The sequence below is a fragment of the Gopherus flavomarginatus genome, chromosome 5, assembly GCF_025201925.1.
Source record: "Gopherus flavomarginatus isolate rGopFla2 chromosome 5, rGopFla2.mat.asm, whole genome shotgun sequence".
In the NCBI taxonomy this organism is placed as follows: domain Eukaryota; kingdom Metazoa; phylum Chordata; order Testudines; family Testudinidae; genus Gopherus; species Gopherus flavomarginatus.
The window spans coordinates 94337353-94365095 of record NC_066621.1 but is presented as its reverse complement, the minus strand read 5'-3'; the positions used below and the strand labels follow the sequence as shown (position 1 = coordinate 94365095).

The 27743-nt window shown below is 44.3% G+C and overlaps 1 protein-coding gene across 10 annotated transcripts in view; it reads left to right on the top strand.

The window, feature by feature from the left end:
* Positions 1 to 27743, top strand: part of DPF3 (double PHD fingers 3) — a 247737-nt gene that overhangs the window by 166182 nt on the left and 53812 nt on the right. For all 10 annotated transcript variants that reach the window (XR_007774468.1, XR_007774469.1, XR_007774467.1 and 7 more), the window contains exons 5-7: positions 1750 to 1845; positions 7099 to 7177; positions 26762 to 26899. Coding sequence is in view for 7 of the 10 variants with exons in the window: in XM_050953565.1 (XP_050809522.1) it covers positions 1750 to 1845; positions 7099 to 7177; positions 26762 to 26899 (313 nt within the window). In the remaining 3 variants the exon portion in view is untranslated. The remainder of the gene's footprint in view (positions 1 to 1749; positions 1846 to 7098; positions 7178 to 26761; positions 26900 to 27743) is intronic.

The window sequence follows — 27743 nt, the reverse complement described above, 5'->3', positions numbered from 1 at the left end:
GGAACCCCACTTGTTATACCTTTCCAGCAGGATTGGGAGCCATTAATAACTACCCTCTGAGTACAGTTATCCAGCCAATTATGCACCCACCTTATAGTAGCCCCATCTAAATTGTATTTGCCTAGTTTATCGATAAGGATATCATGCGAGACTGTGTCAAATGCCTTACTAAAGTCTAGGTATACCACATCCACTGCTTCTCCCTTATCCACAAGACTCGTTATCCTATCAAAGAAAGCTATCAGTTTGGTTTGACTCGATTTGTTCTTTAGAAATCCATGCTGGCTATTCCCTATCACCTTACCACCTTCCAAGTGTCTGCAGATGATTTCTTTAATTACTTGCTCCATTATCTTTCCTGGCACAGAAGTTAAACTAACTGGTCTGTAGTTTCCTGGGTTGTTTTTATTTCCCTTTTTATAGATGGGCACTATATTTGCCCTTTTCCAGTCTTCCAGAATCTCTCCCGTCTCCCATGACTTTCCAAAGATAATAGCTAGAGGCTCAGATACCTCCTCTATTAACTCCTTGAGTATTCTAGGATGCATTTCATCAGGCCCTGGTGACTTGCAGGTATCTAACTTTTCTAAGTGATTTTTAACTTGCTCTTTTTTTATTTTATTTTCTAAACCTACCCTCTTCCCATAAGCATTCACTTTGTTAGACATTCCTTCAGACTTCTCAGTGAAGACTGAAACAAAGAAGTCATTAAGCATCTCTGCCATTTCCAAGTTTCCTGTTACTGTTTCTCCCTCCTCACTGAGCAGTGCGCCTACCCTGTCCTTGGTCTTCCTCTTGCTTCTAATGTATTGATAAAAAGTCTTCTTGTTTCCCTTTATTCCCATAGCTAGTTTGAGCTCATTTTGTGCCTTTGCCTTTCTAATCTTGCCCCTGCATTCCTGTGTTGTTTGCCTATATTCATCCTTTGTAATCTGATCTAGCTTCCATTTTTTATATGACTCCATTTTATTCTGTAGGTCATGCAAGATCTTGTGGGTAAGCCAGGGTGGTCTTTTGCCACATTTTCTATCTTTCCTACCCATCGGAATAGCTTGCTTTTGGGCCCTTAATAGTGTCCCTTTGAAAAACTGCCAACTCTCCTCAGTTGGTTTTCCCCTCCATCTTGATTCCCATGGGACCTTACCTATCAACTCTCTGAGCTTACCAAAATCCGCCTTCCTGAAATCCATTGTCTCTATTTTGCTGTACTCCCTTCTACCCTTCCTTAGAATTGCAAACTCTATGATTTCATGATCACTATAACTAAACTATTGTTGTATGTAAAGTAAATAAGGTTTTTAAACTGTTTAAGAAGCTTCATTTAAAATTAAATCAAAATGCAGAGCCCCCCGGACCGGTGACCAGGACACGGGCAGTGTGAGTGCCACTGAAAATCAGCTCGTGTGCCGCCTTTGGCACACATGCCACAGGTTGCCTACCCCTGTTCTAACTTTTGAGGGTGTTGACTGGAAGGAATTGGGGATGGTTGGATATGATTCTGTCATTAGAGAATTAGTACACTTGTAATTTTAATAATCTATTTAGACCTCTTGTTTGCATGTTGTATCCATTTTTGTCTGTCTTCACCTCTGAAATCTCTTTGGGACAGGGACTGTATCTCTCTTTGTGTTTGAAGAGCACATTTTGGGCATTATCACAATCTCAGTTGTCAATAATAATTGACCTTGAGTGTCTTCTAGCAAACAATAGAGTTTTCATCTAAAAATGATTGTTTATTTTTACCTGTAGAGAGTTTTGGAAAATGATGAAAATGCTGATGAAGTGAATGAGGAAGAGGAATTAGAAGAAGATATTCCAAAACGAAAGAACAGGCCCAGAGGACGGGTAGGTTGGGAATCTTTGGGAGAGGAAAGAAGGGAAGCAAACCCCTAGTCTCACATTCTCAGTTGGTTTCTCTCTCTTGCGCGCGCGCACACACACACACACACACACACACACACACACACACACACACACACACACACACACACACACACACACACACACACACACGCTGAAATGATATCCGTGTGGTAAATTGTGGAATGACACAGTCAGTGGTTTTTTATGTTTTCACATGTTTTCAGTTTATTTCTACCTATTACTAAGAAATAAGACTGTTGGGAGACTTAGAAGATGGAGCAAATTTATTATAATGATTAATTTTTAGTTTTAAAATAAAATCTAATAATGAAGATTTTTATTATCCTGTTATTACAATCCCCTGACCTTGAAATAGCATTCCTTACTAAAAAGATAAATGCAAAAAATATTTACAGTCCCATAAGCCAAAACAAAGTCATCTTTAATTTTCAGTTTTTTTTGTTTAACTATTTAAATACATTTCCCTATGTTCTTCAAAGATAAAGTCAGCAGTGAAAGTTTTTAGTAGCTCTCTAAGGGTGAAATCCTTGCACAATAGAAATCAATGTCAAAATTCCCCTTAATTTAAATAAGGCACGATTTCACTCTCAGGAGACAACATCCCCATAGTTTCCTATCATGTCCTCTCACAGATCCAGCAGTAAATCAGCTAAGTAACAAGGTCACAATTTTATAACATGGAGTCAAAATTTTCAAATGTAGATCCCTAAAGCTAGCCCTCTAAATGAAAGTGAACATGATTCTCAGAGGTGCTTGGCACTTACAGCTGTCATTGACTGTAGTGGGAGCTGCAAGGGCACATCATCTCTGAACATGCCTTTTGGTGTGCTTGGTGGATATTTTGAGATAAAAAACAGATAAAAATAAAAATAAAAAACCAAGAAGAGCTGTTTGAAACCTCACTCATAATGTGCTTGTGCAAACCCTCTGATGTTCCATTATTTCAGCTTCTTGCTCATGTTCACTTTTGTGCTAAGACTATTTAAATAAAGATTAAAATATTTTTTTTAAATAATTGGAGAAGTGTATTTTTTCACTCTCTTCATTATCAAAAATGGCTGAACGGTTTGGCTGAATCTTTCTTTAATATTTTCTAAAATTTAGCCTTAAACAGACCAGAAAAGTGTGAGTTTCAGAAAACGATATGAACTAGTAACCAAAAACAGGGATTAGAATACAACCTTAACTATAGCTATGACTAATACTTCAGCTACATGGGCCTTTCCTAATAAACTTCCTATCACTCAATTTGGGCATGCCTGTCATTGGAAGTGAAGGACCAAATGGATAGCGAAGAAGATATTCAGGTTGTGCAAGGAGAATTATATTTCCTGGCATTCATTTCCATGCATCTTCAACTCATTCAAACAGTGCCCTGATGTTATTGTTACATGCATTGCTGTACTCCCCTCTCCAGGAAGCTATATGAAAACAATACTAATTGTTTTTAGCTTTTCCATTAGAAATAAAATAATTTTGGGGGGGGAGTTGGGGGCATTTAATTATTCTTCTCATTCACTGGAAGCATACATTTATATCTTTCTGCTCATTGCTTTCTGCTCTAAAGCCCCTTATTAAGCGTGGGCACAGTGCAACCAGCCACAATAGAATCTCTTGCCCTGCTAGTGACTCCTGCTCTGCTGGTGACCTTCTCTTCTCACAGTGATGAGAGTGCAGAGGGGAGAAAGAGCTCCAAATGCCATAAACTTTTAATTGAGTGAAGTCAGCATATTGAACCAAAGCAGAAATAATACTTTAAAATGTAGGGCAAGCTCCTCAGCTGGTTTAAACTGATATGGCTCCACTGAAGTCTGCCGTTGAAATGCCCTGCTTCTCATGAAGTGTCCAAACTGAAGTAGGAACTAGGACAAAGGGGTCAAAACTGAGGAGACTTGAAAGCTGAATCCGAGAAAGGACTGCACTTTGTTGCCTAGAAAGGAGGGATGGGGTGTTGTTAAAGGATGGTAGACTACAGGGGAGGACATCCTGAAGGAAACTAGATTCTGCAAAGTTTTGCCCATAAACCTCTTGGCATTTGGAGAATAAATGAGGACTGAAGGCATTGACACAGGATTAATGCAGCAGAATTATTGCTCTGAATATTCCAAACTCTGTGTGTCCCTTTCTTTTCCTACAGCATGGTTTTATTTTTAATTCTGGACCCTACATCTGTCCCTCTGGCTACTCTTTCTGTTTGGCTCCATTAAGCTGCTTCAGATTTGCTCTGTTGAGGCTTCCAGGCTTCATACATCAAGTATCCTAGTCCCTGCTGCATGCCGGCAGGAGAATGAAGGCAGCTGTGGATGACTGAATCCAACAGATTGAAGCCTTGACAGCATGAACGTGGCATTCAGTTTTGTGCCCCTGGGGTGACTGCCTGGTTTTCTGGCCCCCTAAGGCTAGGTCTGAAATAATGGAAGTGCTAGTAAAGAGGCTGAAGGCCAAGGAGATGGATTCACACAGAGAAAGATTTTTAGAATCTTTGTTGGATGGAGAAAATGTGGAAGGAGCTGGGACATGAAGTTTGTTAAAAAATATAAAAGCAATGCAGCTGCACATGTACAGTAAAGGGTTCTTCAAGTACTTACTGGGGGGAGGGACATTTTAAAAAATGCCAAAGGGGTTTAGGAGTCACACCCTATTGAAAGACACTGACTTGATCTGAATATCTCCCCATGTTCGATTTATGGAAAAGATTATATGTGGTCGTGTCATGAATGCTTTGCACTTGTATTTCTGTAAAGAACAGTTAGAAGAGAAACAGCTGGCTGTGAAATGCTAAGCAATGGATCTTAAATTGCCATTCTACTCTGAAAAGTGGCTATATTAAAATGACACCACCTTACTCTACAGATCTGCTCCCTGTGTGTCTTCAGAGTTATACTGCTAACTAGTGACAAAAATAAGTCTTTACTGCTCTTTTATTCCTTTTAGCCCTACAGAACCAATGCCCCTAGCCTGGGGATTGGATTATAGTCTGTCAATCAACACAATTGTTTAAGGTCCAATCAGTTACACCTGTGCTAACCCACAGAAGAAAGTGGGGTTGCATAGGTGTCCCTAAGGGCCTGATTTGGCTTGCGCTGTGAGAGAAGGAAGGAACCCAGGCTTCCTCTCAGAGCCTTGGGTAAGTTTGCAGAGCTGGCAGTCAGGAAAAAAAATCTTTTATTTGTAAACTGAGTGCTGAAACTGATATTGAATCACTGAGAGACAATGAACATGGATTGCATAAAGCAGTTGTTACAGAATCACTTTTCAGGGTAGACACACCCTTTAATTTATTTTTACAAATCTTGCCTCCTGCATGCACATCAGCTTCCTTAAAGATTGTGTTTGTAGTTAGTATGAGGAGTTTGTGCCCCCCTGCATTTCATTTGATTTACGTTTGACTCACTCGAAGAGATCACACACTGGTCAGAATGTAATGCCCTGCTTTGAACTCTGTTTGCAGGAGGCAAAACTGTACTGATCATACCTGACAGCATCCACGCCATCACAAATTTATCCCTTTCCTCCGAGATTGCAATGAGGATAGGCTTATTCCTACTGCATCCAAGTGGTTAAGAGGCTTTCTTGGGTTTGTTCTGGAGACCTGAGCAACCCAATGGGATGGGGTTCATTTTAACCTGTGCAGTTTATGTAAGCCCCTCTTTTCATCATCTCCCAATGGTATGTCAGTGTAAAACTGTCCCTCGTGCCTGGTCTTCAGACGAACATGGAATACAGCTCAGTTAACTAGAGTGCTGTTCAGTGTACATCGAAGAGATGCAAGGGTTAGCCCATAGAGCCCTGTAGTATTTGGGACACTAATACTATTTTCTACATCTCTGCATCATCTTCAGTTCTACCTGATAATGCTGCTTCAATTTCATATTCTCTCAAACAAAAAGCAAAGGGATTCAGAGCAGTTAGCTCTAGGAGGGAAAGCAGGAGCCAAGGACTTATCTATTTGGAAGACTGAAACAATTGAGGTGTGTTGCCTTTGCCTGAGAACTCAGTGGCTCAGAATATTAGGAAAGGGCCATGTAACCTTCAGGGCCAGCTCTAGCTTTTTTGCTGCCCCAAGCAAAAAAAAAAACAAACCAAAAACTAAACCTGTGGGTGGCCGGAGCAGTGGGGGGGGGGGACAGAAACAAACAAACAAACAAAAAACAAACCTGCAGGCTGGCCGGAGCGGCAAAGAGGAAAGAAAAACAAACAAAAAAACCTGCGGGGGGCTGGAGCAGCAAAGGGAAAAAAAAAACCTACCGGGCTTGCTACAGACCTGGCACCGCTCCCATCAGGGCGCTCCCCTCCTCCACGCTGCCGCCCCCTATAGGGTGGCCGGAACGGCGAAGGGGAAACCTACGAGAATGTTGCCCATTAGAATCTGCTGTCCCAAGCACGAGTTTGCTCGGCTGGTGCCTGGAGCCGGCCCTGGTAACCTTCTCCCTTGAGATAACTAGTTGAAACAGAGATCAGGCCCAAAGTTAGTATCATTTAAAGACTGTCCATTGGCCTACATAAACTAATTTGGGGGGCTGGATTCAGTTCCCAATATCCACATTACAACCACCACCATTGTAACTGGTGCCCAAGTTGGCATTCTCAGCTGAGAATGGTGAAGATTGAATGGCATTAACACTGAATTCCATTCTTATCCCTGGTGTTCAGATCACACTGATGCACATATGCAGGGCAGCACTTTATGGATAAACCAAGGTGCTTACTGAGGCACAGCTCCCTCAGTCTCCTGGGCTGTTGGGCCAACACCTTTCACCAGCACAAGATGTATTTTAAAAATATTAAAAGGAAAGAATCATACTTATATCTCATAATATTATGAGCCTGTTTTCAGACTGATTTCACAGTAGTGTTACTTCTAGCCACAAATGGATTTATGCTCTCCCATCCATTCATTCATTGATTAGGCCCAATGCTTGAACACCACCTCCTGTGACTTGACTGAAATATGCAGTGGCAGTGAGGCAGGAATCATTATAGTGCTGTGACTAATCAGGTAGGGATATCTATTCTAAGCGAGCTGTGCCACATTGGAAGCTCAATAAATATGCAGTGTGTTTTAGGAAAAGGCAGGGCCCCAGTAATCTAGTTACAATGATGTAACTCTACTGAAGTCAAAGATTCATTTAGTCCATAGGTTATACTGGTTGGGACAAGTTGAAAGCTGTGAGGGTCACCAGAATGGTGTTAACATCCTTATTCTCATTGTAGGCTCGGGGATCTGGAGGTGGCAGGAGAAGGAACGATGCTGCCTCCCAGGATGACCATGACAAACCTTTCGTTTGTGACAGTAAGTAGCACCCAGACCACCAGCTCTGCTTCTGGCCTGGTCTAACCAGCTCAAAATGTAATCAGGGCTTCATGTTCTCCTTTCCAGCATAGAGTCCTGCTGCTCTCTGACTTGCATGTCTTTCACTTGCTGCTGTTGAGGTTTTTGCATGAAAGAAAGAGTGAAATCACCTCTCATGCTCTGTCATTTTCTCTCTCTCTTTGTGGCTTCTCTGCCTTAACTCTCTCTTCCCCCACCCTTGCAAGATTCACCCTCTATTTCTTTCTCTGTTTCAGATAGTTACAAACAAAAGCTTAACTCAAAAATCTCCAACAAAGGTACTTCACCACTGTGTATCTCTCACTTATTTTTGTGGTGATTCCCTTTCTTTCAAAGTCCTAACTCTCTCAGCCCTTCCTCAGACAGAGCTCTGAGGGACAACAGTGGGAGCTGTGCCTCAGTAAGCACTGATTAAAACCTGACTGCCCTGTTCTGTCATTTGTAGGGTACAAGTAAACACCAAAGGAAGGTGTCGTAGCACAGGTAGGCATACGCATGTGGGCATTAATCTAGCTAGCTCAAGTACCAACAGTAGTGTATGTGTGATAGCACAGGTTTCAGGGACCCTGGGTACATAGCTCAGGTGGCTAGCCAGTGCTGAAGTCCATGCTTCTGTATTGTCACTACTATTGTTACCCTAGCTAGCTAGATGAAAGCTAGCATGGATGGGCCTAACCACACTACTGTCATACCTTAATTTTCTGTGTAGATGTACCCTGACTCTGTGATGGGTTCCAGTGGGACTGTATGTGAAGTAAGGCATTACTCAAAACGAGCAAGGGTGTCAGACTGAGGAAGAACTCCAGAATTTGGCATAGTATGAATTATTTTTACAGCTAGGATCTATCCATTGGCATTTTTTCTTCTTCTTTTCAACTCTTTCTCACTTCAATACATCCTATTCAGTGAGTGACATGCTGGGCTAAACTCCTGTCTTTCTGTGAAGCTCCCACTTCAATGTATAGAATAGATTGGGTGTTCATTGGGAATTTGTGCTGTCAAATACCACTACTAACTAACCAAAGCTAACAGAGTGCTGTTGTCTGTTGAGTCGGTTCCAGGATATTAGAGAGACAAGGTGTGTGAGGTAATATCTTTTATTGGAGAAGTTGGTCCAATAATAGATATTACCTCACTCACCTTGTTTCTCCCTAAAGCTAATAGAATCAGGAGGAGAGGTGACCATCTTCACTTCACAGCTCCAAAAGGTTTTGATGGGGTTTGGGATGAGTTGGTACGCCCACTCCTTTCTGCCTCCAACCTCCCAAATCTTCCAGCCCCAAAAGACCAATAATCACAATAGCTATCTATGAATCTGTAATTTTTTAAAAATGAAGAAATCTGGAACATACATGAAAGGTTTATTCTCCACAGTCCAGCCATGCTCTGTCATGATGAGGTTGGATGACCCTTGTATGGTGGTGTGATTGGCATTCCAAATGTCTTGCTTTGGCAATGCAAATACTATGGGGACTCTAGGGATGGAGTTCCTTAATGGTGCAATTGATTTGAGAGGGAGAAAGGAAATCCTTGAATGGGCAGAATGGTCTCTAATATGTCTGCACGTGAGTATAACGTGATCACAGAAGGAGGAACTCTTTAGGGTGAAAGGATGGGGGGCACCTCTGAAGGTTTTTATTTAAGGATCTGTTTTTACATTGGAGGGTTGAAATTTCCCCTTCTAAGGATTGTCCAGAAGTCCAACACATATTTTATGTTTAAAATCCTGAGCCTTCAGTGAGAGTGGTTGTGTGCGTGGGATTGTCTATATCTCCTTTCTTGGAAATGCCCCCACATGCAATGGCACTTCTGTAGATTATAGGCATTTTGAACATATTGTGACTCTTTTCTGGTCACTCCCATTTCCCTACTGAGAGTATAAATGATTTAGCTCAGCTGCGGGATCACCCAGGCACCTTAGTGACATGCAAAGAGGTGATTCACAGATAATATGTGACACATCAAAGATATCAAAGCAGGCAACAGAAATCTGAGCTGAAGCCAAGGTTATGGTGCATGTTGTACTGATGTAGTTTTGCCCATTCCTAATTCCTGGTTTACATTTTAGAGCATAAATTTACTTTTTGGTTTTGAAAAATAAATCTTTCCAGCTTCCTTTGGATGAAATTTTTCATTTTTAAGAAACATATTATCAGAAGGCGAGGGCCAAGATAGATGGCTAAGAGAAGGTTGTTATAAGTAACAGAACTCTTTTACATTACTATGGGGGACTAGAGAGAGGGTTGTTCCGGCTATACTGCGATCTTTCTTGTTTGTCATCTTCTCCCTTCCTTTTAATATCCACTAGAACTTATATAAATAATTTGTAGTGAATAATTTATTTGACACATTTAGACCCCTTTTCTTTTAATGAATTGTCAGCAAACAGTTTAAGATTTTTAAAAAATTATTTCTTCTTCAAAATTATTTGCCAAATATTTTCTTCAATTGTATCTTGATCAATAGATTGTTTGGGAGAAGTTAATTCCCAATATTCTGTGTACAAATTCACAGCTAGATTGGTTAGTTTTAGATGGGAACATGCAGGTTACAGAGTATCGTTTCTGTTCCCTGTCTCATTACTCTTAGAATCACATTACTGGTGTGAATAATTGCCTTCATGAGTCCATAATTTGCTTTTCCTGTATATTCTCTCATTTTCACCCCAAATTTTCTGTTTCTGCAAACATGCCTGCCAGTAAATTTGTTTGCTTGAATGTTTGTGGAAAGTGAACAAACACAAAAGGCGCACAAACAGAACTGAATTGAAGTATTATTTATTTATTTAAAGGATATAGTCACAGAAAATTCTTTGAGGAATTTGACCAGCTCTACTTCCCCATTTATAAAACCGTGCTTATAGGAAACAGAATGTCAGTATTCACATAAAGGTCTGTGAGACGCTACCTGTCCATGTGTCAGCAGCATGGCTGTGAAGGAGCTAACCCCTGAGCCCGGGTTAGCCTTTTCACCTCTGACTTCTTGCTGGCAGACCTCCTTCCACTGGAAAATGGGAATGCTACTCCAGAGAAGGAACTCAGCCCTGACCAAGTGAGGACAGGTAAATGGCTACGTGCCACCTGAGCAGATTTTGTCCAGTTGGTTGGTCCAGAAATTAGAACTGCTTGAAAAATGGAATTTTCGTCCCTCAGGAAAATTTGGTTTTGTTCCAAATCGAGATGAAAAGTCAAAAATGTGGAATTTTTGTGAAATGAAAATCTTATTTCAATCTTATTGAAAGATTTCATTCTGACTTGTTATACAACATTCTATAATGGTTGAAACATTTTGACTTCTTATATTACATTCTAAATATAGCAAAAGTTGAAACAAAATAACAACATAAAAAATAACAACAATACTGATATGTTCCCAGGAAAAGTTTCCATTTCATTGTATCAGCATTTTCTAATGGAAAACTGGTCAATCTGAACATTTTCGACCAGCTCTACCAGATACCCTTGAAAAGGGGGTTGGAGAATGGGACTGAGAGGAGATCATGTGGGAGGGCTGTAGGCAGGAACGTGTACTGCTGCTTACAAACTCAACCTGAATATATAACTAGGAGATAGACCAGAGATAGCCTGTATGTATGGCCCCAGGTAGGGTGCCAGGGTACCAAATCAGGCTAGAAAGAAGACCCAACACAGCCCGGGGAAGACTGGGGAACTCCTACTACAGCAGCTTCAGATGAACAACAGGGTACAAGTTTCAAATGAAGGGCAGAGTGAATGAATGAATGTATAAATTACAGTAAGGACAATTGATGACATATAGTCATAAATGTTGCCCCGTGGGATCCACTAACCAGAGAAATCTCACCACAGCTGTGTTTTTATCCATGAGTTGGCTGTCTTTGAAAATCAAACATCTTCACTCTGGTAAAACTTCATCAACGTTATATGGAGTTTCATAGCATGAGTTCTGGAAGAAAAAACTATGAACATCTCTAGCTTCTGAACTAGATGAATTGATGTTCTTCCATCTGTCTGAAGTGGTCCACCTGTGCTAAGTCATCTAGACACTACTTAGGGCATGTCTACAGTGCAGCTGGGAGCATGCTTTCCAGCATGGGTAGACAGACTCATGTTAGCTCTGCTTGAGCTAGCTTACAAAAAATAGCACTGTAGCTGGGGGCTGCATGGGCAGTGGCTTGGGCTAGCCCAGGGTGTCTGGGCAGGTTTGTTCTCAGATGGCTAGCCCAAGCTGCTACCTGTGCTACCCCAGCTACACTGCTATTTTTGGAGTGTATGAGTGTGTTAGCTCAAGCACTGCTAGCATATTTCTATCCATCCATGCTGGCAAGCATGCTTCCAGCAGCAATGTAGACATACCCTTACTCTTCTTCCTTCTTCTACTCCTTCCCCCACCTCACTGTAACTAATCTACAAATATACTTACTTGCATCTTCTTTTAAATTCCATTGTTCTTTTCCTCTACTCTATCTTCACATGTGGGGCTTCTCTTTTTTCCTTCTATAAAAGGAGTTGTTGCATGTACCTTTGTCAAGCATTTCCCCTCTCTAGTCTGTCTCACTGTTTCATCTCATTTCTGTGTAGCTCTTCCTCTCTTTATAGTGCACTTTGATTAAGACACTTACTTTATATAGCATCCTTTGTACATAGACTCTTTGAGATTGGGATCCCAAGTGGGCCTTTTAGTCCATCTCCTTCACAATGGCAGAACTGGTTTAATTCTTCCTATCATCCCTGATGGACTGGTGACTAATCCAGCCTTGAGTGTCCCTAGTGATGATGATTCTTGTCTAGAAGGTTGTTCTGTTGCCCCAACTGTCCTTTTGGTTATCAAGTTTCTCCAGATATTTAACCTGAATTTTCTGTGCTGCAGACTTACACCCATCACTTTGTATTCTCTTCTTGGTGCCTAATGAGAATAATTGTTTCTTGGCTTTTTTATTCTATCCTTTTCTGTATCTGAAGACATTTATCATGTGTCTCCTCCAGATCTCTTATCAAGCTTGTTGCTGTCCTCTGAACTGTCTCCAATTTGTCCGTCTTTTTTTTTACTGTGTGGTGGCCAAAACTAAACATAGCTCACAGGAGAAGGCTGAACTAGTGCAGAAGATCGATATTAGGTTCTGTAACTATTTTTGCTATCTTGTTTTACCCGTAATACTCCTAATATTGCGTATTCCTTTTGTGCACATGTTATGAAAGCTAGAGAGGCAATAGACCTATTAGATTAGTTAGTCCATTCTTTTGCCAGTGCAGGATTGTATTCTCCAGGCCTTTTTTCACTCATGATTTAAAGATCTCAAGCAAAGGGGCTTTCTCCACTGCCGCATTCACAGTCTTCATATTTAATATACCTGTTCCTTATCCATGCTACCTCAGCTAGTTATCCTCTGGCTTCAATTTCTTCATTTTATTAATCTGTCTTACGTGAAACATGTTACATTTATCTTTGTTGGATCTCCTAGTTATTAATCAAATGATTGATTTAATCTCCTTTCTCCAATCTCTCAGGCTCATGCAGGGCATTTTTTGTTATTTTCCCAAGTGTGTGTGATCTTTTCCAACAATCTGTCCTCTGCACATGTCATTCTTGTATTCTCCACCCCCCTGCCAAATCAATAATAAAAATATAGACTAGTACTGAACCCAAAACGGATGCTTGCAAGCACCTAGGGCTAGTTTTTCAAAAGTATTTTGGTGCTTAACGATGCAGGTGGACACCGAGAGGGATTTTCCCCAGAGTATCTGAGCACTTAACAACTTTTAATATGTTTATTCTCACAATGCCCCTATGAAGTTGGGAAGTGCTGTTATCCTCATTTTACAGCTGGGGAACTATGGCACAGCGAGCAAGTGCTCCGGGTCACACAGTCAGCCTGGGGAAGATCCGGGAAGTAAACCCAGTCTCTCAAGTCCTAGGCTAATGCCTCAATCACTGGATCATCCTGAATTCAATTTAATTTTGAAAATCCCACTAGGTGCATCCTTTGGTACCTAAATACCAGTGTAAGTGTGGCCCCTGGTGAATATTTTGAACTTGGCACTGAACTTATTAATATTCTAAATTTGATTTTTGTTTTTTAAAAAAGCAGCCTCTACATTGAAGGTTGACCTCATCTATATTCTTCTAATTTTCTTGTGTGTCATAGTATCAAAGGCTTCATTAATGTTAGAATACACCTTGTCCTCTGCATTCCCTTTGCACACCAAACCTATCCTGTTAGGCTGGGATTTTCAAGCAGCCTAAGGGAGTTAAGGCAACCAACTTCCACAGAATTTCAATGAGAACTGAGCACCCCGCTATCCCAGCCTAACATATTACATAACTGTGGCATGACTTGTTTTTTGCAAATATTTCTTGCTATTTATCACCATGTTTTCTGTATGTGCTTACAAAGTAACTGCTTTATTCATTGTTCTAACAACTTCCCAAGATTTGAAATTAAATTTGCTCCTGTATACTCCCCTTCCGTCTTTCCCCACATCTTTAAAATTGATGTGATCCTGCCATCTTCTCTTGCTCAAACTTTCTATTGATTTCAGTGGCAGGTTTTCTGGAGCAAGGCCTGCAAGATCAGGTGTTATGTTTGCTTTTTGCCTGGCCTCTGAGACCTCACCTGCCTTTTTTGTTCTCAAAAACATTAACAATGGCTTCAATAGTACTTCCACTGGCCCCTTGAGCTCTCTAGGGTTAATATCACTGCATCCAATTGATTTGAATATATTCTGATTATAGCCTTGTGACATGCTTCCTCAGAAGTCTGGTTTGTGTCACCCTTCCCTTGATAACTATTAGAAGCTTAAGTGCTAAACCGCGGGATGACATTACCTTGCTTAGTGAGGACTGAAGAAAAGTAGTTGTTAGGCACTAAGAACTAGAATAAAATAGAGGTGAAGTTAGAAGTGGATGGGGTTACCCAGTGTTGCTATTAAGGATGGGTAAATAGGATGACATTTGGATTCAAATAGTATTGGGATTCAGAGGGCCTATTCTTTGGATAATATTTAGATGTCCAAAGCCATTATATCAACCTTTTAGTCCATCCTTCACAACACTCAGAGGCTTCTTGTCCCTGCAGCAGGTCCTAGGCCTCTATTTATCTGTGGTTTCCATGTAGGATGATGGCAGTCCTGTGCCCTGTGAAACTGTTTGGGAGACAATGTTAAGTGAATTTGATGGTCTCAGCCCACTTTTAGATAAGTGTCCATATAAAAACCTCTAACAAACAACCATCATCGCTCCTGCTACACTTAGTGCTTATTGATTCCATTTATGGCAGTCTCAGTAGGGAAGCCAAGGATTAAATAGATATGGAGATTTAACACTTCTCTGACCTCTAGAGGTAGGCTCCATTTAGATCAGGGTTGAGGCACATGGGTGGAGCAGGACAGGACTCTGTTGCTTTTTCTACCTTGCTATGGCTGCTCTGGGGATTAACAGAGGACATCAGTTTTCAGGGTTTCCAATCCATAGCTTTCACCAGCAATTAATTTAACCACATATAGTCTCATTTAAAAAAATGACATTTAAATGTTTTGTTGCAGTCTTTAATATGCATGTAGCCTGAAATTAGCACAGTAGGTAGGTATTAGGGCACATCCAGTTGGTCAGCCCAAACAGAACCACTCATTGTTTGGAAATCCAATGGGAAATGTATTACGATTTTGCCATTGTGATTAACTAGATTTGCAACATAACACCCTTGATCAGCAAGACAAACCTACTGCTTTCCCACCGATGAAGATCAAAATACAACCATAAAACATTAGACATCTCCAGCTTCCAGATTCTGGTTATAATGGTTGTAATAATGGAAACTATATTCCAGAGCCAGTGCAAAACAGGATTGGATCTTTTTTGGGTGGAGAATAGGAGGTGGGGATTACTTCACAAAATGGCTCCCCGGCAGTGATTAATTTCGGCTTTAGCACTGGACATTCCCTCCAGCTGAGAAGAACAGCCATTTGAAAGCATGCAAAACAGAAGCAAAGAGAAGACCAATGTACAATATCTCCTCACTTAAAGTCATCCCGGTTAACATTGTTTCATTGTTACATTGCTGATCAATTAGGGAACATGCTCATTTAAAGTGGTGTAATGCTCCCTTCTAATGTCATTTGGCAGCTGACTGCTTTGTCTACTGCTTGCAGGAAGAGCAGCCCATTGCAGCTAGCTGGTGGGGGCTTGGAATAAGAGGAGACTGGCAGCCCCCTATCAGCTCCCCACTTCCCTAAGTTCTCTGTGCAGTAGCTGCCTGCAGTTCAGCTGTGTCCCTCACCCAATGCCATGTGTTGCTCCTGCCCTCTGCCTTGGAGCTGCTCCCCAAGACTCCTGCTTGCTGTGTGGGGAGGAGGGAAGGAAGCAGGGCCAGCTCCAGGGTTTTTTGCCGCCCCAAGCGGTGGAAAAAAGAAAAAAGCTGTGATCAGCGGCAGCTCCACTGCGCCACTTTCTTCTTAGGTGCCAATTCAGTGGCAGGTCCTTCCCTCTGAGAGGGACTGAGGGACCCGCCGCTGAATTGCCGCTGAAGAGCTCGACATGCCTCCCCTTGCCCTTGGCTTCTCCAGGCACTTGCTTGCTGGGCTGGTGCCTGGAGCCGGCCCTGGAAGGAAGAGGGGTGATAATGTCAGGGTGTCCCCCTGCTCCTGCACCCTGGATACCCCATCTTCCACAGAGCAGGGGGGACAGACCAGGACTCAGGACGGAGGGAGCTTGCAGCAGCTGCCTATCAGCAAGCTGATCTAATTAACAAGGCAGTGTACTTAAGGGAAATGTGCACACCTCCCTCCATTCCTGCTGCCTTGTGTATAGAGAAAGTTAACCCTTGAGGGCTCAGCCAATTGCTAGATCATCATTTAGCAGTAAGGGAAATATCCCACCCTCTGACTCCTCCACCTCAACCAAGCTTCACAATCATCATCACTGTGTACCAGTATTAAATTGTTTGTTTAAAACTTATACTGTGTGTGTGTGTGTGTGTGTGCCTGGAACCTAACGCCCTCATTTACATTAATTCTTATTGGGAAATTGGATTAGCTTAACATCGTTTCACTTTAAGTCGCATTTTTCAGGAACATAACTACAATGTTAAGTGAGGAGTTACTGTATCAGGGAAGGTACGGTGAGAATGTAGCACTCACACCTCCCGCAATTTCATGTTTCCACTGACACGTGGATGATTTTCTTCTGTCTTGTACTGACTGATGACAGACTGTATGTGTATGTGTATATGTGTAGTGCTGGCTAGAACATAGCTCACCTCTGCCAAGGACCACATGTGTAATGGTCTCTGAATGAGAGTAGTGCAGCCAATAAATAGCTAGTGACAAAGCCATTTGAGCCATAGACCTCAAAGCACTTTTTAAAACAAGAAGTATCATTATCCCCATTTTACATAGGAAGGAATTTTAAAGGAAAACTGAGACACAGAGAGATGAAGTGACTTGTCCAAACTCACAATCGTCTTCAGTGACAGAGTTGGGAATAGAACCTGGTTTTGTGAGGCTCCTTGTGTAGGTAACGAAAGTGTCTCTAAGTGGGGCATGTTTTCCCATAAAATAGTTGGATAATACGTTAATTTCATATTTAAAATTTGGAAGCAAATTAAGATAAATCACAGAAGAGCATCTGTTGGAGAATGATGATTAGTAAGAGTTTGATCTGCACTGTTTTGTTATGTGGCTTGCTCACCCAGTTTGCCCACAACATAGCACACTATGGTTTACAGCTGTCTGAATGCAAAACATATCACTAAAGTGCAGGATGGACCAAAAGGCATATTGGGCCAAATCCTTTAAAATCTGGCTTGGTTGCCTGATTAAAGGCCAAGTCATAAAGGGTGGACTTGTCTCAGTGTTAGAAAACAGGAGAAAATCTGTCAATTGCTAGACTTATGTCCATCCAGGAGGAAAGTGAAAAAACAAAAACAAAAAACCAAGGCTGTTTAATGGCGTGCATAGCTACATGGTGAAGTTTGTGAAGTGCACATTCTTCATTTAAGTGGGAGGTGCATGGTAGCAGAGCATAACATTCAATGGAGAGTTTTATCTGTGTTGTAAGATTGTGTTCTGATCACAGCATTGGCAATTAAGAGAATAAGAGAGATAAATGATAGAGATATGTTCTAACCACGGGACTGGGAATCAAGAACTCATGGGTTCTAATCGAGGTTCTGACACAGGATCACTGTGTGACTTTGGCAAATCACTTAACCCCTCTGTGATTCTGTTTCCTCATCTGTATAATGAGGGTAACATCACACAGGAACATGGGAAGGATTAATTAGTTAATGTCTGAAAATCCCTTTGAATATGGAAAACATTATATAAGTGATAGTGTCTATAAAACAGTAATAATTAACAATACCCTATCTCTGAACACAGTGTTATGTGAGGTTAATAAAATATGTTCTATCTGGAACATAAGAGAGTAGGCAGAATTTATAAGAACGTAAGAACGGCCATACTGGGTCAGACCAATGGTCCATCTAGCTCAGTATCCTGTCTTCCAACTGTGGTCAATGCCAGGTGCTTCAGAGGGAATGTACAGAACAGGTAATCATCAAGTGATCCAGCCTCTGTTGCCGGTTTGAGGAGATTCCAATGTGACAGCCAAGTTCTGAGTTAGTTTTTATTCCAGCATCTCCTAGGGAAGGTGGTGATTGTTTTGCCTGGATAAGAACACAGGACACCCTTCTCTCCTGCAAAAGATTAACTTGCACAGAGACTAGGAAATCCTAAGAGTTTCAGCAGGTGGAGTTGACAGTGTATGAGTGTGAGAAGTGAAAAAGTTTGGCCATCAAGAAGAAGCTGCAGGTTCGGCCTCAAACACCTGCAGATCCTCTGAGATCCTCCAACCCCTCAAGATATCCACTGAGCCATGTACAGTGGGCCCCCTCCCACTCTGGCTTAAGTGTTCACTGGCCTCCTTCATTGCTAGGAATGCCCCTGCCTGTTGCTATCCTTGGAAGCCCCCCTGTCCCTATCATAAGGATTGCTACAGAAAAAAGGGGCCAGTTGTAGAATTTAGTACAGCCTTAGGCTGTGCCCAAAAAATAACTGCCAAAAAACACTTAAGTTAAAATATTGTAGCGAAGTCTGTGAATAGTATCTGTAGCTCACAAGAACAGTGTCATTGTTTTTTAAAGCTTCCTTTTAATTCACATGAGCATAAATGGGATAGTGCAGGATATATCAATTTAACAATCAAGTAATCTACTATGAACATCTCTCCATCTGTCTTTTCCAAGGTATGTAATAAAAGTCATATAAACCAGACAAATTTATCTTTTAAAATCATACTTCTTTTTAATATAAGCCATATAACAATAAGTGTTTTCTATTTGTCTTGTTTGTGTAAAATGTTAAGGGTTGTGAATTCTTGCTGTTTGCCTGCCTGATAATTTTTGTATCACCAGTGTGTTCCATGTTCTATGGCAAGAGTTCTCAAACTGGGGGTTGGGACCCCTCAGGGGGTTGTGAGATTATTACATGGGGGGTGGTGAGCTGTCAGCCTCCACCCCAAAGCCTGCTTTGCCTCCAGCATTTATAATGTTGTTAAATATATAAAAAAGTGTTTTTAATTTATAAAGGGGGTGTGTGTCTCACTCAGAGGCTTGCTATGTGAAAAGGGTCACCAGTACAAAAGTTTGAGAACCACTGATCTATGGAATGAAGGATGATCTGGGTGGGAGTTCTTTCCTCTTCTGAAATGCAATCAAAGAGTAGCTGGCAGATACTGAAAGGTGGGAGATCAAAGTTGCCTTTCTTAAAGGACCTAAAAGGCATTTCTTAAAGGACATATACCTAAGAATAGTCTTGTTTATTAACGCCTCCCCTGCCCCCCATCAGAAATTCAAAGTTAAGGTTACACTTACAACAGCCCAGTGAGTTTAAAGTTTGGATATATACATTTAAGGCATCCAAACAACCTTAATTCTACCTCGATATATCTGCTTCTTCACTGTAAGTATTATTTTTGTATTAAAGGTGTTTTTAAAAGGGTTTTAAGAAGCTTATGGCTGTAGGCATTTTAATTTGGAAAAAGTCTGTACTGATACAGTGAGTGTATATTTGCCATCTTTCCATCTTCCCTTCAACTTTTTTCATAAGGGCTATAGGAAGCCTGTGGTCTAGTGCTGTGAAAAACTTAAATTTGGAGGAGACTTTCTTGTATTTCTGTCTGACTCTTATAGTGCGCCAGTGGCCATGGGATCTGGGCAATGAAAGAAGAGGTACAGAGATTTAAAACAAAAGTGGACTTTACTCAGACCTTCCTAGAGTTTGTTTTTTTGTACTTAGATTTCCCCCATCTTCCCATCTCACCTTCTGTTGCTGTGATTAGGTGTTTGTACAAATATAGATGCAAGTGATGTATTAAAACTGTGATACAAAAATGCTTGGGGATGGCTTTGATTTTTTCTTATTTTTTTTAATAATTATAATAAATTTTCCTAGTGATCAGGTTACATATTGGAGTCTATTGCCCCAAGGAAAAGGGATAGAGACTTACTTTTTTAAAATAAAAGCTTTGGTCTCCCATCAGTCACATGGCACTCCATCAAAAGCCCACCAGGATTGATGGGCTGTTCTGATATTCCATTTGGATAGTGAATAAGTTCTCAAACATGTCTTCCACCCCTCCAAGAATTGATCCCGTGCACTAGGTCTTGCTAAGATCTTTTTATCATACTTAATTTGAAGTTTCTAGAACAAATCATTTTTGAGATGGACAAAAAAGAAAAAAGACTTCAAAACACACCACCTATTTTTCTGATTCCCATGTCTTAGAAACGGCTTGTATAATTCCCCACAAATTTAACCAATACAGAAGCCACCTGAAAAATTTGAAGAGGAAAGGATCTTTTTTTTTTCATTTGAGGACCAAGGGGTTAAATTTGACTTGGCAGTGGTAAGTGAGTCTCTGCCTTAACATAATATTTAACAATACCAGCAAGGAATATACACAGTACTCTTTCATGTGCATACCAAGCAGCTGTAATATAGTGGTGTCTTTTGGTAACTGCCAACCGGGGTTGGATTGGATATGCTGACCTAGAGGTGAGAGAGACCATATCACTTTATCAGTCCCTGACCCAGCCAGCCTCCTGGGAATTTGTGTTAACATTTTATCCTTCTTTCATACCTTTGTGCCTTAGATCTAATGTGTTTTATTCATTTGGTGCCTGATAATCCTTTGAGTTCCATGGGCACAATTACCACTGAAATTAATGAGACTTGCACCTATGTTAATGGACTCTGACCCAAGTTAATGGCCTCTCTTTAGTGTAAAATTAATCAGCATTTTATGGCCTCCTATTAAAAACCAAAAATTCTGGTCTCTTGGATAATAGGCCCTCACACTTGACCCCCTTGTTGGAACTCTTAGTAAAGAGGGCAAGGGCTGGATGTGTCTTTCAGACTGAATTCTCCTCTCACTTTGAGAGCTGGTCCCTCCTGAAGCATGTTTTTTGGCTAGCATAGAGGAAGCTTGCACTGCTGCTGCCTAGGTTGTATGTTTTCTGCCCATATCGAGACATTTCTTTAACTTTATTTTTTTAAATATATTTTATTTACACAAAAGCAAGATCAATGTTATACATGTGTTATTTAACCATAGTGAATGGATGAAAATAGGACAAGAATGGTTATCATTATGAATCATTGATTCTTATTGATATCATGCCATAGATAAGCATGCTTTACAAACACCTAAGACCAGGTATGTTCCCTGAGAGAGTTTACAAATTAGTTAGAACAAGTTGACTGTAGGAATGTCCTCACCCCTGCGGCGCCTTCTGCTGGTCTTTTCTGGGAAATAGCTCTCCAGCCTCCGGAGTGCCCTCTGCAGGCCATTGTCCTGCTGCCTCTTGGCCCCCGTGTCCCTCCCAGTACCCCTTTATCTGGGGTGCTGCACTGTGGCAGTAACCCCTTTCTCTGTGGGTCTCCCTCCCCAGGGAACCCTCACCCACTATCCCCACCTCACCTCAGTTTAAGGCCACTGCCTGTCATTGTCTAGCCCCCACGCCCTGGGGCAGATTGCAGTATCAGCCTACTCATCACCGGCAAGGTTGGGTTTGGACCTGCAGCCTTTGCCTACCACTGGGCTGCCCTCTGCAACCCCCAGTACCTATTTGCCTTCTGCTAGGCCGCAGCCTGGGGCTTTCCAGGCTGGAGCTCCCCAGCTCCTCTGCCTTTCCCCAGCCCTGCTTCACTCAGGTATCCTGTCTCTAGCATCATGCAGCCAGACCCATCTCCCTCTACAAATAGAGAGAGACTGTTGAGCGCCTGGCTCCCAGCCTCTTATATAGGGCCAGCTGAGGCTACTTCCCCAATCAGCCTAGCAGCTTTTTCCCCTGCCACAGCCCTCTCCCAGGGCTATCTTTAAAATCCTCAGGGCAGGAGTGGGTGACTATCCCGCTACATTGAGATTAAGGCGTCAGCCGACGGAGGGATGCGGCGATAGGGCAGTTGGAACGGGAGGTCTTAGAGCTGGAGAGGCGTCTGGCCGCCAGCCCCGAGGATCCATCCCTTTGCGGAGCGTGCCAGGAGAAGCGGGAGGAGCTCCGGGTCCTCGAGGACCATCGGGCTCGGGGCGCCTTTGTTCGCTCCCGCATCCGCCTCCTTCGGGAGATGGATCGCGGCTCCCGCTTCTTCTACGCCCTGGAGAAACGGAGGGGGGCCCAGAAGCACGTCACCTGCCTTCTGGCGGAGGACGGCACCCCCCTCACGGATCCGGCGGAGATGTGCGAGAGGGCCTGGACCTTCTACGCGCGCCTTTTCTTCCCGGATCCGACCGATCCTGCCGCTCGCAGAGTGCTTTGGGACGAGCTCCCAACGCTCAGCGCGGGCGACCGGGACCGGCTAGAGCTGCCTCTCTCTTTGGCCGAGTTCTCGGACGCCCTCCGTCGCATGCCCACCAACAAGTCTCCGGGCATGGACGGGCTGACCGTAGAGTTCTACCGCGTGTTCTGGGACGTCCTCGGCCCAGACCTGGCCAGCGTCTGGGCCGAGTCCTTGCAGGGCGGGGTCCTCCCTCTCTCGTGCAGGCGAGCTGTGCTCGCCTTATTGCTGAAGAAGGGGGACCTCCGCGATTTACAGAATTGGCGTCCCGTCTCGCTCCTCAGCACGGACTACAAAATCATCGCCAAGGCCATCTCGCTGCGGCTGGGGTCCGTGCTGGAGGACGTGATCCACCCAGACCAGACCTACACCGTCCCGGGCCGTAGCATCTTCGATAACCTCTATCTGGTCCGGGATCTCTTAGAGCTTGGGTGCAGGGATGGTCTGTCGTTCGCCCTCCTGTCCCTGGATCAGGAGAAGGCGTTCGACAGGGTGGACCACGGGTACCTCCTGGGCACTCTGCGAGCGTTGGGCTTCGGGTCCCAGTTTGTGGGTTTTCTCCAGGTGCTGTACGCTTCCGCAGAGTGTCTGGTCAGGCTCAACTGGACCCTGACTGAACCGGTCAGCTTCGGGCGGGGAGTGCGGCAGGGGTGCCCCCTCTCGGGCCAGCTGTACGCTCTGGCCATCGAGCCCTTTCTCTGTCTCCTCCGCAGGAGGTTGACGGGGTTGGTGCTTCGGGAGCCGGAGCTGCGGCTGGTCCTGTCAGCGTACGCTGACGATGTGCTCCTCGTGGTCCAGGACCCGGGCGACTTGGCGCGGGTGGAGGCCTGCCAGGCGGTGTACTCGGCGGCCTCCTCCGCCCGGGTCAACTGGGTCAAGAGCTCTGGTCTGGTGGTCGGGGACGGGTGGCAGGCAGGCTCCCTCCCACCCGCGCTCCAGGCCATCCGGTGGAGCGCGGGTCCGCTGCTCTATCTCGGCGTTTACCTTTCCGCCACGCATCCGTCTCCGCCGGAGAACTGGCACAGTTTGCAGGTCAAGGTGACGGAGCGGCTCCGGAAATGGACAGGACTCCTCCGGTGCCTTTCCCTTCGAGGGAGGGCACTGGTGCTCAACCAACTGGTCCTGTCCATGCTCTGGTACCGGCTCAACACCCTGGTCCCGGCCCCGGGTCTCCTGGCCGACCTCCGGAAGGTGGTTCTGGAGTTCTTTTGGCCAGGACTGCACTGGGTCCCTGCAGGGGTACTCCACCTGCCCCTGGAGGAGGGAGGGCAGGGCCTGAAGTGCCTGCGCGCTCAGGTCCACGTCTTCCGCCTCCAGGCACTGCAGAGGCTCCTTTATAGTGCGGGTAGTCCAGCGTGGAGAGCCCTGGCACACGCCTTCCTGCGCCGCTTCCGAGGGCTCCGATACGACCGGCAGCTCCTTTATCTCGAACTGAGGGGTCTTCCGCGAGACCTCTCCGGGCTGCCGGTCTTCTACCAGGACCTTCTCCGGACCTGGAAGCTGTTCTCTGCGACCAGGTCCGTGGCGGCCACCGAGGGGGCCGACCTCCTCGCGGAGCCCCTGCTACACAATCCGCAGCTTCGTGTGCAGGTGGCGGAGTCCCCCGCGGTGCGCCAGAGGCTGGTCCTGGCGGGAGCCACCAGGGTCGGAGACCTCCCGGACTACGACTGGGGAGGCTGGCTGGATCCCCTGACGCTCGCTCACCGCATGGGGCTCTCCAGACCTTGCACTCCCCGGCGCGTACTCCAGGAGGTGGAGGCCGCTTTGCCGCCCGCTGCTCGGGCCTACCTCGACTGGGTCCTGCGGGAGGGCACGCCCCGCCCACCCCCCACCCCGAGCCCTCCGGACCTTTTCATCGGGCCTCTGCCCCGTAGGCCCGACCAGCCCCCCCGCCCCTTCTCCGCAAGCCGGCTGCACGACCTGCAGCTGGTCCGTTTCCAAACCGCGCCGAGGAAACAGCTCTACACGCTCGTGCTCCACACCCTTCACTTCCTCACCCTCGTGTCCCACCCTGATACGAAGTGGCGGGACCTCCTGCCACCTCTGGAGGGTGAGGAGCCCCGGTGGGCCAGCCTCTACTCCACCCTGGTCCCAAGGCCCACTGGGGATATCAGTTGGCGGCTCCTCCATGGGGCCGTGAGCACGGGCGTGTACTTGGCACGGTTTACCCCTGTCCCGGACACCTGCCCCTTCTGCGGCGTGAGGGAGACCCTGGCGCATGTTTACTTAGAGTGCGCCAGGTTGCAGCCCCTACACCGGCTCCTCACAGCCATCCTCTTACGTTTCTGGTTACACTTTTCCCCTCACCTCCTTTTGTATGCACTCCCTATCCGTGGCCCCACGAAGTCCCGGGACCTCCTAGTCAACCTCCTCCTCGCCCTGGCGAAAAAGGCCATCCACGCGACCAGGAAGGGGAGGTTGGCCGATGGAGACTCCGGTGACTGTGGGGCTTGCTTCCGCTCCATGGTCCGATCACGCGTCCGGGTGGAGTTCCTCTGGGCGGCGTCCACTGGCTCCCTTGACGCCTTCGAGGAGCAGTGGGCGCTGTCCGGGGTTCTCTGCTCGGTGTCCCCGTTAGGTTCCCTCCTTCTGACCCTTTGACCTCACTCCTGTCCCTGTTCTTTTATTAGTTGTCCCCCGCACTCAGTGGGTTCTGTGGCCCTGTGGTTCCTCCCCTTAGGCTGGGGGAGGATCCTTTAGCAGTGGGCGGGCTTCGCCCGCCCACTTCCCAGACACCCAATAGGTACATTGAGATTAAAATGTTACTTCACCAATATATAGTCTACAATTTCACATAATCTCCTCCTTAATGTGGATCATCTTTCTGCTTTTTGTGAGAAGTAGCAGAAAAGTTTTAAACAGTGAAACCTGATTACCTCAGTGTAAATGAACAAATGCTTTTTGAGCTTTTTTGCTGAGCATTAGAACATTGTTGGACTCCTGCATGTGGGGAAGGTGAATGTGCGGGGTCTGTCAGACCCCTGACACTCCCTGCTCAATGAAAATCCAGATCGAGTTACCAACAAGATAGCCCTCAGGGAGCCTAGAAGGGCCAGGAGGATCCACTGACCAATCAATAGCCAACAGTTCAGTTAAAAAGGCTTGCCTGTATTTTCTCTGGGCAGTGCAGAGTGAGACTGGAATAGAGGAGCTGCAAGCTCCCTGTGATAGCCTAGGGCCAGACCAGGGCTTTGCCCTCAAGCACCGCAGATAGGCATTTGTCTTGGAGTTTTGTTTGTTTATTTAAAGGTGCAGACTGCCAAAGTTTGAGTTCATTACTTTTAGTGTGCTGTGTATGGAATGATGCCAAGCCTATGGCCACAACTGGTGGACTGTGCAGGGTGTGCCTGCAGTACCACGCTTGGCCTTTTGCACTACCTGCCACAGTGAAATAAAGTTGTCTAGAAATTGCACTGTGTATTACAGTCACACATATCACATGGTTAAGGGGCATTTTCAGAATCGGACCATCAGAGCACCTTAGAGGGAGTATTGATGCTAAGAACTGGATGGAGAGCCATGAACTGCTGGGTTCTATTCCCAGTGCTGACACCAACTGCCTCTCTGTCCTGAGGCATATTACATAGGGCTCAGTCCTGCAAACGGTACTGTGCAAAGTGTTTACTACCATGAGTAATTCCTGGGATGGTTGGACTAATCAGTAGTAAGTACTGGGTCTGGTAGTAAGAGTTTGCAGGATCTGTCCTTTATCTTCTCTGCCTCAGTTATCATATCTGTAAAACTGTACTAATGAGACTTAGCTCACAAAATGGCTTTGAAAGAGAATTAGTTGACAATTTGATAAAGTGCTTTGAAGATGACAAGTGCTAAGGGTTGGGTTGTTGTTTTACAGGCAATAACCTGAATGAACATAAATTCCTATTAAAAACTTTAACCTACAGCTATCATGGGTCTTGTGATAAAGCTCAAGCCATTGTAGAATGTCATGGGAGCATAAGTACTTTCATGAGTCTCAATGGTTTGAGTCTGTTAAGGCTTGTTGACTTGTTGCCCAAATAAGTGCATGCAACATTTAATGGAGGATTCTCTATCACACAACAGAGATTATTACTGGACCGCTCAGTGTGAGACTTAACTGGGTAGAGGGTAGAAGCATCACTGCTGAATGGTCTTTGAACCAGAAGCAGTAGGTGATTCCTAACTTTTGTGTCTGGATTTAAATCGGGAAAGAAGATCTTTTAAAGATATTTTTTTCTTTTCTTGCTGTTAGTAATATTGGCTCCTTCTCCCTGAGGTCAGTAATCATGAAACAATGCTGCTTGGTCTCACTCCAGTTCCCATTGGTAAAGAGCCCATTATATCACAAAACACCAACACCGCAAATGTCACTTAATTTAGTTTGACAGACAACCCTGTTGGCAGTCTCAGGGGACAGGTCAAGGACTGAGTGGGCCACGAAGATTGACCAACCCTCTCAACCTTAGAGATGCTCCATCCAGGCCAGGAATAAGGACCAATGCTGGTGTAGAGTAGGAAAGCTTGAGTGTACTGTACATGTTCTGGTGATAAATAGAGGACATTAGCCTGCAGAGCTGTCAGTCTGTCATCTTTCATCAGCATTATATTTGCAAAGTTTCAGATAATAACAACAACAAGAAGGATGTACAGTGATGTTAGTGGGGGATGATGTATTAAAGGCCATTCTCACTGTTGCTGAAGGTACTGATATTCCATTCTCTTCTCCCTTCCCTCATGTTTCTTTCCCTCTCAGTCTGTGGCAAACGTTATAAGAACAGACCTGGACTGAGCTACCATTATGCTCACACTCACCTAGCCAGCGAAGAGGGGGATGAAGCCCAAGAGCAGGAGACGCGCTCCCCACCCGTCCACAGAAACGAGAACCACAAACGTGAGTACTGTTTGCTTTTGTCATCCTTTCAATCTTTTTTTTCAGGGATGTTACCTCCACCTTTGTCTATGCATTTCAGCAGTTGCTAAAATTGTTCTGCTTCTTTGTGAATTAGTAGAATCTGGATGTTTAGTGGAGCTAATCAACTTCAGCCTGCCCTGGTGCTGAGCTCAGCTAGTCAAGAATTCAGTTCAAACTCAGCATTAACTCTGCAGCAAATCACTCTTCCATCACTGCTCCTGTGGGGAGGAGATGATAAGGGGAGAGGGAAGGAAACCCCACCTGCCTGTCATCAAACAGCCTCTTAGTGATTAGTGTGGTGATCAAGAAAATGCACAATTTGGGTCAGTGCATTCTCTGCTATTTTTCTTTGAGAAAAGATCTTTATTCACTTCTCAGTTTTATGGTATAAAATTATCAACAAATGCCCCATGATCCCACTTTCCTAAACACCACTTTCTAAATATTAATCTGGAAAAATCGAAGGACTAAAAAATTATCTGCACAGATCTGAAGGCACAAGAAAGGACAGAAGGGCTGTGCTTTGGGAATCCTATCAGCAAAGTTGGGGGAAGATAGTGTGTTTGCTGGCACAGGAAAGCCATTTTAACCTTTTTAAGGCACAGGACTGGGAGTCAGGAAATCCATATTTTATTAGTGCCATTGTATCACTTAGCCCTCTTCTGCCTCAGTTTCCCCATGTGCAAAGTAATAATTGCCTCCCACTCAGAGATATCATGTGGTTAAATTCATTGATTTTTGTAAAATACTTTCAGGTCCTTAGTTCAAAGTAATTATTGTTGTTTATTATTTATTGACAACCGAATGAAATGCTTATCAGTAT